This window comes from Engystomops pustulosus, chromosome 1 (assembly GCF_040894005.1).
Source record: "Engystomops pustulosus chromosome 1, aEngPut4.maternal, whole genome shotgun sequence".
In the NCBI taxonomy this organism is placed as follows: Eukaryota; Metazoa; Chordata; class Amphibia; order Anura; family Leptodactylidae; genus Engystomops; species Engystomops pustulosus.
The window spans coordinates 113,705,358-113,718,257 of record NC_092411.1 but is presented as its reverse complement, the minus strand read 5'-3'; the positions used below and the strand labels follow the sequence as shown (position 1 = coordinate 113,718,257).

Here is a 12,900-nt window from a genome sequence, read left to right as displayed (position 1 = left end):
TTAATCTCTTTAAAATTTACTAATTGGAACTCTTACGAATGAGTTTATTTATGCAAATTAGAAACATACCAGATTTCCACTAGGTGTTAAATAGTTTCGAGAACAAGAGGTTTAAGAATTCTTAATATTTTATTTGTTCTTTTACTTTATAAACCTGTATGTGCATTTTGAGCTTTTTTTTCTTGTTGCTTTAGGGATTAGCTGCCTCATCATCACTGGAGAGCTTATCTTTACCATATTGTTCATGTGGAGATGAAGGTCTAAAAAGTAAGTATACAAAGTATTTTTTGGTGGTCAAACTAGCATAGCTCTATTCTGTCTTGTTTTAAAAGAAATTTGGAAAAACTTGACAAACCCTTTTAGAAGTTAGTTTAGAAAAAAGAACAAATTTTACCAGTTGCATTATATTTGTTAATGATTTAAAAAAAAAAAAAACAGCAGGGAGCTTAAAGTGAACTTGTCATCAGGACACATATTTTCACCTAATGGCAGCGTGCCATAGCCTTTTTAATACTATTTCCCAATCTGCTTTTAAAATTCACGTTACCAGTATTCCTCACTTTTAAACTTCGGTAAAAGTATACCTGTTTCCCTGTCAGCAAACTGCATCAAGTCAGGGGAGTGTATGTTACAAGGCTGCAATCATCATCATTATCTGCTTTCCTCCCTCTTTTCTCTTCCCTTATGCAGCCGTTTGCTGACCCTATGCTCCAAGAAAATCTCAGCTCTTGTTTGCAGCAGGGAGGGCTTTTAGGAATGATGAAGATCTATTAGAGCAAACAATGATAACTTGATGCAGTTTGCTGGCAGGGGGCCAGGTAAACTTTTATGAGTGGAAACATTAATGTTAATAATAAAAGCAGATTTGAAAATGGTGAACATGTCATTGGGTGAAAATTTGTCCTCCTAATGACAGGTTCCCTAAGTCCTCAATTTCAATGAGTTGGGTTAAAGGTAACTTGTCACCTTTAACAGCTAAAAAAACACATGGGGTGTACCTTAGAGAACACTGTAAAGTTGTCTCAATGCTTCTAATCCACTTTATCTACATTGTTGCTGTGAGATGAAAACTTTTATTCATTTTGTCATCTTTCATTTACCGTACTCAGTCAAAGAGGTGGTAGAGCTTTCAGATCCAGTCAAGCTCCCCCGCCTCCTCTACCCACGCCCCTTCGAACGTCTCCCGGCTTTTTTTTTTTAATTACAGTTTGAAACTTTGTTCTGCCTGTTAGTATGACACCGGAGTGGGTGTCCATGGCCAGCTGTACAGGTGCACTGTGCATGCGCCAGTACACGACCGGCTAGTTCTTGATCACACTAGGGCAGTGATGGCGAACCTTTTGGAGACAGAGTGCCCAAGCTACAACCAAAACCCACTTATATGTTGCAAAGTGCCAACATGACAATTTAAGTAGTAACTTATTGATCCCTGCTGTATGACAGGTTTTAATTGTATCGGCGTTCTCAGTTCATCAATACAATGCATTGTAGCTTCCCTCCAGGATCCCTTGAAGAGGAAGAATCAGGGGACCCAGAGCAGAAGTTCCAACAATAATCCATCTCTATCCACACCTTCTCGCTCCTCCTGTAGTCCTGGCAGCCAAGGATGTCGCTTTAAAATAGGGCTCGTGCCCATGGCACGTCCTGGGTTGTCTTGGACCACAGGAGGAAACCTTTAGTCCTATCTGGCAAACTCTGTGTTGGGGTGAAGGCCTGGGTGCCCACAGAAAGGGCTCTGAGTGCCACCTCTGGCACCTGTGCCATAGGTTCGCCACCACTGCACTAGGGCTTCGCAAAGCAGCAACACAGATTAAAGCAAATCTTCCATGGGAAATCTACTTTTTGAAGTAGTTCCCATGGTAGAATTCTCTCCTTGCTCCATTCCCAAACCGTTTTTAGATAAATCTTTTATTCTGCTTTTTGCAATAAAACTTTGTTTTATCTTTATGCAAATTTATTGAAGGGACACTGGGAGCATGGATTAGCCTTCATGAGCTCTAGAGGCAAAAGCTACCCCATGCCCCTTGTAGCCCCAGGAGCTTACCTGCAAGTAGTTTTGCTTCTCCCTAGAGTCACGGGGGCACATTTACTTAGAAAGTCGGAAACTGCACTAAAAGTGCTATTTTTGTTTATAGTGCTGTGTAAAGTTTGGGTGCCAGAGATCATGAATGTGTCGCTTCCCTGCACTGGCCAAACAGAGTACACCATCTTTTTTGTGGTGCACCTTTAAAATATGGCATGCAACACAATTTGCAAGTTAAATTCGGCGCTCGTTCCGAATCACTGTTACCGACAAACGGCACTCCCCCTAATTGTGTAGTATGGAGGCCAGAGAAGATGCTCCACAAGAGATTTCTGTGCGACACAATATTGGCGCAGACAGTTCTTAAATACCTGTGCAAGCCGTTTAAGCCTTGGAGAACGACCAAAAGTCCGACAAAAGTGTGGCGCAAATCCCTAAGTTAATGTGCCTCACAGTGTCATCAGATCAAGAGGCAGGATCCAAGCTTCTGTACTGAGATCCAGCCCCCTTAGTCGCAGCACTTTGCCCTGAGCCGCCAAACGGAGCATACACATCTCATTCCCCTCATGTGCCGTATGGCATCTGTTGTGACTGAGGAGGCTGGATCTCTTTTAATGCTGTCAGCAGCTTGTGGAAAATCTGCTCTTGTGACTTTCGTCTGGATGAAGTCATATAGAAAGACCGAGTACAGTTTGTGCTTGTTGTATCATGTAGTATTAACACACTGCTTTGTTGACAGCTGTCAAGCTTTATTGACACAATGTTATATTTATCAGAGAGAAATGGAACCATACAGATTGCAAAACCATTGTCACAATGAGTTATTCATTCCCTGGCAGAGTTTCCTTCAGTGACTTGCTGCTTTTATTTTGTGGATCTTATTCTTACAGTATCTTTGGTTACCATGGAGACTAGAAGGATTTAAATTTAAAGTTGTATTTTTGAATTTAAAACGCCTTCTATAATTAACTATTTTGATGTCTACCATTATGAAAATGTATGAACTTTCATTGAAGCAATCACATAACTATGCTGTCTCTTGTGTTGAAGAAAACACATGTCTTGTAAAGATATGTTACGAACACTGCAACAGACACACACACCCCTTCTGAAGCAAATGCTACAAAAAAGGCACAAACTTTTTTAAAGGAATGTGCAAAAGGAAAAAAAGTCAAAATAGAGATACATGTCTGCTAATGACTGTAACCGAAACCTTTTTCCATACAGAATCTGTAGAAAATGTGTGGATATCTATTGGAATTGAGATAAACACAGCCTTTGGTTCCAATTTTTTGTGACAGATTTGCTGCATTTTTTAATTTTTTTTGCAGCAAAAGTCATTAGTGAGTTAACAATGAATGACAAATGTAAATGAATTACATTTACTGTCTCTCCACTTTTGTCTAAAGAAAAATATGCTAAATCTGCATCAGATTGTCACAGGGAGCTGATACTGGATTCTAGTTTTATTTGATATATATTTAGTCTAAACAGTCAAGATTGTACTTCTCAACTGCCCTACAATACAAAATTATCCAGTTGGATAAGGAAGAAAGTGTAATGTCTGTGCTAAATTACTTACACACCAATTTCACTGTTGCATTTTATTTAGTAAATTTCCAGTAGTGACTGGTTACTAATGACTGGCTTACAGTATTTTTTTTTTTCCGTCTGCTTTACATGATTGTAGCATTTTAATATATTGCATTATCTTCTGTCCATCTAGTTATATGCAAAAGTGTAAAGAATTCCCCGACAATCAAAGCAATCAATTTTACTGGGTGTAATCTGACATCACATGGAGCGGAATGGATAGCAAATATTGTAAAGGTAAATGAAGCCTTTATTGCAGTATTCAGAGATCATATATATCGTGATTATTTGTTTATTAGTATTCAGTGTGTTTTTTACTTTATCACTATATCATCGATCTACCCAAGACTGGGGCTTCTACTGGACCTCCCCAAAACCTGTAAACCGGCCCAGGCTCCTCCCTAAGGCTGGTGGAGTAATCTGGTTTTGCTCCCAATCTAGTCAGACCCTATATCACCTTCTGAAGGCATGGACACTAGAGGCCTAGTCGGGCCTAGTACCAGCAGAAGCCGGGTACTCAATTTTATTTTTCCTGTCGGTGACCCTCCATTCTCATTCTCGGAAGGCAAGATTTCAGCCCCCTTCCACCTGGAACAAGACAGCATCAGGAGGCCAGCAGCTACCTGACTGAGATTGGCCGCTCCTTACCCTTTACACCTGGGATCATAGATAATAAGATCCATTACAGAAGCAGCTGAAAGTTCTCAATCATCTGTAACAGATTGCCAAGGGGCTCCGTTGAGTCCTAACCCGCAGACAGCACCCCTCTCTGAGGCTATACTGAATTACACAACCGCTGCTAACACCCCGCCCCCACCCAATACCACCTACTGTCCTGCCCCCTCCTGCATATTTCTCCTTGTTTTTGTATGGCCTGGGACATAGTTCTCCAATCTTAAATGAGGCTTTACTTCCACTGAGACCACAGCGGAACTTGTTGCGTTGCAATCAGAGCTAGAATATGTACGAGACCCCTCAGAACAGAGTCTACAGGCATGCGCAGCGCATCTATTCTCCGATTATGTTGGACAAAACTAAACGGTCACTATTCTCTTCCAAACTGAACTACTTTGTACATGGGGAATGCTTTAGGACACTGCACTCTCTAGTTTGGCTAGATTGCCCCGGATGACTCTGTGTCTCTGCCACGTGGAGACTTTTACGCATTCCTGTATTCCTTTACATATCACTGTTCGGGAGACTGCTGACTACCTTAGCTCCCTTTCTACCTTCGCTTTCCCCTCCCTTCCTGCCTGTGTTAACTTAGTCAAAATACCAAAAATCCTAGAAATCCTGCTTCAGTCCCCAGTGTACTATGCCAATTATTTCAGAAGCTTCATAGTTGCATAGCCTCATTTGTTTTGGGAGGGGGGAGGTCGAGGATAGCTACCAGCTCGCGGTTTTGGTCCTGGGAAGAGGTGGGGTGGGTCTTCCCAATTTTAAGCTATACTATTGGGCAGCCTCGTTTTTTCACTTTCCTTGGATGTTCCACCTTGAAAAACCATGCACCATGGCACTTCTTGTTGGCCCATTTTCTAATCTACATACTTCACTTGAACATCTTTTATTTGGTGGGTGGAAATACCAGGGGGGCACCCTCCTTGCTGTGCCAACTTCTTTTGTTGTGGGCGAGAGTCCGCTCCCACTACAATACCACTGGGTTTTAAAAGTTCACGCCCTTTTGGAATAACCCAGCTCTTTCTGAGGTGTTGCCTAATGGGGCTAGATGAAGGGCCAGGGGTTTGTTTTATGTAGGGGGCATGTCTGTATAGATGGAGTCCTCCGATCATTTCAGCAGTTAAAGGATTCCGATGACTTGACAAACTCCTTCCACCTGTTATATCTTCAACTCCACAATGCTATAAACACACAGTTTCCAGGTGATCAGTTGGTAGAAAACTCCTTTCCTGTTCCCCTTGCATCACTGTTGTACAGAGAGTTACTATCCACTCACATCAAACGAACACCCGCACTGCCAAGGGCACAGTGGGAGAGGGTGCCTGGAAGGATGAGGGGTAGTATTTGGCCCTCTCTTCGCCTATGCTGGCCTCCTCCCAACTTGGGGGACAGAATGTCTTGGTTATATATACTCAATGAAGCATTCCTAACGACTAGTGGGGTGATCTATCAGATCATGAGAACGGTAGTTAGATCTGTGGGGGTCCTGTCGCACCTCAAGATGACTCCCGGTCACGCACATCTAACCCCCATTCTCCTGAGGGGTCCTTCACTGAGACCCCCACAGATTCTGTAGATGGGGTCTAACTTAATGGGAAAACCTTTTTAATAACTTACTTTCAAAAAATATACATTTATGTACAGTTTCTTTTGTGTGTTTTCTTTCCATTTAAAGTATTTTTGTATCTTTTAAGCACCAAGCGACAAGAAGGCATAGTGAGGCTTGGGCAGAAAGCCTACGGTATAGACAACCTGACCTTGACTGCATGACTGGGATAAGACGTATCTCGTTGAATTGCAATACGTTAGTGGGAGACAAGGGAGCAAAGGCAATAGCAGATGTTTTGGTAGAGGACCTGTGGTTGAAAGGTATGAGTAAATCGGTGCTGCTTTATAATAAAGGTTTACCTCTAAAGTATAAATATGTTATAAATTCCACAGTTGACTTTATTATTTACTTCTATTTATTTCTACACTTGATTGTAATGTTGCAACTGGGGTTTCCAAGCAGGCTAAATCAGCAATCGATTTGTGGGGTTTGTTGCCATTAAAGGGGTCGTCCACTTTCAACAAATAATTTATATGGCTAGGGAAAGTCTTACAATTTTCCAATAAACTTTCTGTATCAATTCTTCACTGTTTACTAGATCTCTGGTTACTGTCCTTCTATAGAAAGCTTAATTGTTTACTTCCAGTGGATAAAAATCTGTCCATGGTCTTGTGATGGATATTCGGGTGCCTGCCTGCCACTCATGGCTTCTTCCGAGGCACGCCTCACGTTCACTTTCTATTTCCTTGTATGTCAAAATAAAACCTTTCTCATTCATTATAAGATGCTAATTATACATATTATATCATTGTTACAACCCCCCACCCCAATCTGTTATGCTTGGAAGCTAATTATGTCATGCGGTTTTATGCGATAGGACTTATGGGTCTCAACAACCGTAATGGTTTGAGTGTTTTCCTGTAGCACCCTAAGGGTTTTTACTTTCATGTATGCTTTTGACTTAATAAAGGTACACTGCATTGTATTCCTTCTGTGACAACATGGGATAGGGTAGAGGTATTTAGAGTTCATAGTCTCAGACAGATGCCAGCCACAAATGGCCCATTGCCTGTATTGTGGCTGGCATCCTGCACTGGTGAAAAATAAAATAAAATATTATGGATGTCACCAGTAAATTCTATTTTCCTTCCTCTTAAGTGATATATTCTCCTCAGAATATTATAGTTCTCTCCCCTCTGGGGAACTAGCATCAGAAGTACAATGAGGGTGCCATGCATTTAGGGCCAGGGGGCCCACCAGGTTGAACCAAATGGAACAATTATAATTTGCTGACATTGTCTGTTTTATGATGGATCCAGAACTGTATCATGGTAGCACTGATAAACAACCCGTTCTTGTATTTAATTTGGGGGGAGGAGGGGGTTAAGTTCTTAAAGTATACCATTGATTATGTGATTTTTCTTTTCTTTCTCTAGCATTAGACATGCGACAGTGTGGTATATCCAATGAAGGGGCAAAAGCACTTCTCAATGCGCTAAAAACTAATACAACTGTAATAGTCTTGGATATAAGAAAAAACCCACTCATAGGTATGAAGCCGTTCTTTTATCATTAAAGTGTAACTGTAAAGTTACTTGACAAAAATATTTTTAGCACAGCTGGAGAGAGCCTTTGACAACAATTTCAACTATACCTGTATCATGCTTCTGACTTCTTCCTATCTTGAGATATTGGGCTGATAGATATGAGGCTATTTATAAAATCCTCTCAGAGTTTCTTGAAGAGAACGGGGCTTCCTGGTTGTGACAATCACATAAACGTGCATATACGGCTCAGCCAATCAGGAGACACAATCAGTGCTACTGTTTGTACAGAGATCTATTGCAGAACAAGGCAAGGAAGACACAGAGCACTGGATCTCTTCATCATGGTCAGAAGTGAACATGTAGTAATCTACTGCATCACAATACAAAAGATTTATTAAAACATGTCCACCTACACCATAACATTTACATAGAAATAAAAAGATGAACACACGGCAACACAGTATGTGTACACATATATACAGACTGTACAACCTCTCCAGTAGACACTCTCCCTAAGACTGACTCAAAAAAAGGTGTTTTGTTTTTTTTTTCTTTTTATTCAATCACCATTTTTTTTTTTTTTTTGCCATTATACTGGAACTGATTGGGAGCCTGAGCTCTGTCTTTAAATGTGCTTTTAAACCTTCAGATATGCACCTATCCGTTATATTCAAACTTTCAAACAATTGATATGTAATTGGATGACCTGGGGCATGTGATCAGTCAGATCAATCAGACCTAAGTCAAGGTCCTATAGTGTTTTTTTTTTTTATAATTCTGCTGGGACTGATATTCTCCTGAAACCAGCAGGCTACTGATGAAGAGCATGCACATTTCCTAGTAACCCCTCGCAACAACATACAACCACCCACCCACCCTCTGCTCCTCTCTACTGTCTAGTTACGGATTCCCATAGCAACCAACAAAACAAAGGCAGTCAATTGGACAAGGCAAAACCCCTGCTAGCAGGCACATGGCTGCAGATTGATAATGAGTGCAGTAAGTTAAAATAAGCAATTCACTAATTTACAGAGTTGGGCAAAAGTTTTTATGCTTTACAGCTGTTCTTTAATTGCAAAATGTACATAAATTCTAGTTTCAGCTCTCTTTTGATGCATGTCCATTTTTATGAAATTTTTCAAACTAAAGACATACAACACATATAAATTAAAGATACAAAACCTGACATTATATAATCAGTTCTTCAACTATCTTTCTCCATCCTCCTTAACCACTTACTGATGTGTGATGTATTTTTACGTCACATTTTGGCAGCGGGCGTATGGAGAGGGACCACAGACTGCTGGCACCGATCGCAGGTGTAAAACTTTTGATCGCTACTGGCGGCATGTTGGTACTGCTGTATTGGAGGTTTAATTTTTACAAATGTATGAAAATGTTATAAAATGTATATAAATGTGGTATCCCCGTGAACATACCAAACCAAAAATTGAAGGATACATGTGATTTGGGGCGCACAGTGAAACCTGAAAATTCCAAGCCCTCAAGAAAGTGCTGCAAATCCTCTTCTTTTTATTATATATATATATATATATATATATATATATATATATATATATATATATATATATATATATATATATATATAATATAACAATTTCACTGCATTTGGAACTAAATACTGTCACTATGAAGTGCAGTTTGTTACCCAGAAAACAGGCCATCACACAGCTCTTTATATGGAAAAATAAAATACAGTAGTTATAGATTTTTTGAAGGTGGGGAGTGAAAAATGGAAACGCAAAAATGAAAAAGGGCTTTGGTGTTAGGGGTTAGTACTAATAGCACACAATGTGTGTATTCTAATCCAAATAATAAAATGTATGCTTAGAATGTATCATTACAAATTAAACAACATATTCCGGACATGGGTCTTGAAATGCTGGAATTTTTAATTTTTTTTTTTTTTTTTTTTAAGACCATTCGCTACTCAAGAATGTTATTGAAAGAGTACTTCTGAATGCCAGTGACACTAATTCTGAGGTATGGTTCTGTGACTGTCTTCTCTGTTTCCCTACAAAATCTATAATAAGGAATAAACCAAATCATATTGGGAATCCCCACATCCAAAAATGACCAATCTCTTAAAATGTATATTTTTATGTATTTTCATAACCCCATGGAAGACTATTGTGATGCTTTGTATAAGTGTAGGAAACTTGTTTTTATTTCCTTTGTTTGGATTTTTGTCATATTAACCACGTCACTGTACTAGTACATTCCCACAATTAGCACAGCTGAGCCGGTATCTGGAATGGGGCAGTGTCGGCGTTACCGCTGACATCCCCATGTGACACCTGCGGTCAGAGTATGCTCTGATTGCAGGTATTGACTTGTGGTCAGCGTGACTACGGCACTTACATGGCTCCAGGGAGCTTGATCGGAGACCGCCCCCCCCCCCACCTGAAGCGGTTAATATGGCAGCTAAGATCCCAGGGTTGTCCATAGTAAATGCCTGTAAGGTCCTGTTACACATGGGACCTTACAGGGCGTATGTCTGGGCATGCGGGCACCGATTTGCCCGAGATTCGCTGGTACATGTCGAACACCTGGTTCCAGAAAGGTTTGAGGGCTTCACAGCTCCACCAGACATGCAACATATCCCCTTTATCGGATCCACAGCGCCAACATATGTCCGAGACCGAAGGAAAAGCCAGATGCAACACTGTCGGCACCCGGTACCACCGTGACACTATCTTATACCCCTTTTCCTGTGCTGCACAAGCAGAGGACATTTTGTGCGTAAAGAGGAACGATTTGTCCCACTCCTCCTGTGATAGTGGGGCACCCAACTCCCGTTCCCAACTTTTGACAAATGGGAGTTCTGCAACTTTAGAGTCACCCGTCAGGATGGTGTAGATTTGGGAAATAGCGTGTGGTGGGGCAGAGTCCAGTCGGAATAACCCCTCAAAGGCAGTAAGGGACTCAGCAAAGGCCGCCGTGTCCCCCGACCCTACTATATAGGACCGTAATTGTGAGTATTCAAACCATGAGCTGCCTGTGTGGCCCTGACGTGGGTTGAAATCCCCATGAAGGGGGAGCGGTGTTCCCTGCAGCAGATCGAACATCCGTGGGTCATCCAAAACTCCCCAGCCCAGGAAGGATAATCTAGCCATTCCCGGTTGGAATCCTGGATTCCGAAAAATTGGAGTAAGAGGACTAAGCTCGCGGGACAGGGACTTCCTCGCTATCAACGACCTCCACAAACGCAACGCATCCCTAAGCAGGCTTGCCTGAGGAGAAGGAGCTGGGAAAGTTCCTGCAGGAACCCAAGGCAACAATTTAAGAAGTGCCGAGGAGCAACTTTGTTCCAGTGCAACCCATTGTTTAGACACAGTGTTGTATGTCCAGTCAAGCAGTCTGAGAATTATCGAGGCCTGGTGGTACAATCTAAGGTCCGGTAGTCCCGCCCCCCCCCCACAGCCTTTGGTCTGATCAATGTCTTCCAAGCTATTCTCGGGCGCTTGGATCCCCAGATGAACCGCAACATGGCGGACCGTAGGGTACGAAAAAAGCCCAGAGGGGGGAGAATCGGCACTCCTTGAAAGATGTATAAGAAGCGCGGGAGTACGTCCATTTTTAGGACATTAATCCTACCAAACCATGAAAGGCGCTTGCGGTCATATGTTTGAAGGTCCTTCACTGTGCGATCTAGGAGGGGTGAATAATTGAGAGCATATAACTTCGACAGATCAGTTGGGACCATGACTCCCAGGTACTTAAGGGACTCCTGCCGCCACTGGAATGGGAAGTTATCCTTAATGTGACCCACCTCTGACGTTGAAAGGGAAATGTTAAGAGCCTCCGTCTTTGAATAGTTAATTTTAAAATCACTAACCGCACTATATCTCTTGAACTCCTGGATGAGAGATGGGAAGGAGATCCTAGGTTGGGATACATACAGCAACAGATCATCCGCATACAAAGCAGCCTTGCAATGTCTGGAGCCCATTGTAATTCCGTGGATGTTAGGATTTTTCCGAATGGCAGTAGCCAGGTGCTCCATCACTATGACATATAAAAGGGGGGAGAGAGGGCACCCCTGCCTAGTCCCATTTTTGATGGGGAAGGGCTTGGAGAGATTCCCATTAACTCTTACCCTTGCGGTAGGTTTGGAATATAGGGCCAAGATCCTCCCCAAAAACTTAGGCCCCAACCCAATCTGTCGAAGTGCTGCCGCCATGAAACCCCAGTGGACCCTGTCGAAGGCCTTCTCTGCGTCTACAGATAGTAGACACGAGGGTATGCAGCGCGCCTGCGCATGGGACATTAGAAGGAAGTTTTTATTTAGGTTATCTCGCGCCTCTCTCCCAGGGATAAATCCCACCTGGTCTGTGTGTATTACTGTCGGGATGTGGGGAGCCAACCTTTCCGCCAAAACCTTCGAAAACAGCTTCACATCCACGTTTATGAGGGATATGGGTCGATAGCTAGCCGGCAGCGAGGGGTCCTTACCCTGTTTGGGCAGCACACTAATGTGAGCCTCCATACCGCCGGGAGAAAAGCCCGAAACCGATGTTACAGCCCCATAAACTTTGGCCAGCAAAGGGGACAATAATTCTCTAAATTGTTTAAAAAAGGCCGGGGTGAACCCGTCAGGCCCGGGACTCTTCCCTGCAGGAGTGTCTTTAATTACAGCAGACACCTCTGCCGCCTCAATATCTTGCTCCATATTGTCTGTAACCTCTGTGGGTAAGACTGGCAGACTTGTCTCCGCTATGTATGAGTCTATGCGGGCGGCCTGGGAGGACAATAATGCAGACCCCTCCTTACCCCTAATATCATACAACGAAGTATAAAAGGATGCAAAACTGTCACAGATCTCATCCGGGAGGAAAACCTCTGTTCCCCTGGACCCTTTGATCTTAGGGATGTAAGAGGCCTGAGAGCGGGGGTGTAGTAGTCGGGAAAGTGGTCTACCGCATTTGTCAGCATGGTCATATAAGTAGCTCTGAAACCTAGCCCGATGTTGCAAGTGCTTTTGGTCTAATAGAGACCTTAAGGGCTCCCTGGCTCCCGTCAGTTCCGCCAGATCGGAAGCGGTCAAGGAGGACTTGTGGCGTAACTTCAGCGTCTGAATCTGGGCCGTAAGGGCAACGATCCGTGCATTGTTATCCGATTTGAGGCGGGCCCCATTACGAACAAAGATATCCCGCAAGTCCCCCTTGAGCCGCTCCCACCGCTGTGGAGGGTGCGTTGGTTCATTCCACTCCGGGTCGTTTACAACTGATGCTAAATGCCCTCTAATCTCCTCTGCACACACGGGGTCCCTGAGGAGGTTGTCATTCAATCTCCACCTCCATGGACTGCGATTATGTCTCTGTAAGGACAGCGTCAAAAAAATGGGGGCATGGTCAGAAAAGAGAATGTTCCCAATTGAAGCCGTGGGATCCCATTTAAGTGCATCGTGACTCAAGAGAAAAAAGTCAATTCTGTTGTATGAGCTATGCGCCGGGGAAAAGTAGGAATAGTCCCTGTCCCGGGGATGT

At 42.8% G+C, this 12,900-nt stretch overlaps 1 protein-coding gene across 6 annotated transcripts in view; it reads left to right on the top strand.

Moving 5' to 3' along the window:
* Positions 1 to 12,900, top strand: part of CEP78 (centrosomal protein 78) — a 75,209-nt gene that overhangs the window by 7,993 nt on the left and 54,316 nt on the right. For all 6 annotated transcript variants that reach the window (XM_072150903.1, XM_072150902.1, XM_072150906.1 and 3 more), the window contains 5 exons: positions 195 to 267; positions 3,750 to 3,853; positions 5,989 to 6,163; positions 7,280 to 7,393; positions 9,330 to 9,394. In XM_072150903.1, coding sequence (XP_072007004.1) covers positions 195 to 267; positions 3,750 to 3,853; positions 5,989 to 6,163; positions 7,280 to 7,393; positions 9,330 to 9,394 — 531 coding nt within the window. The remainder of the gene's footprint in view (positions 1 to 194; positions 268 to 3,749; positions 3,854 to 5,988; positions 6,164 to 7,279; positions 7,394 to 9,329; positions 9,395 to 12,900) is intronic.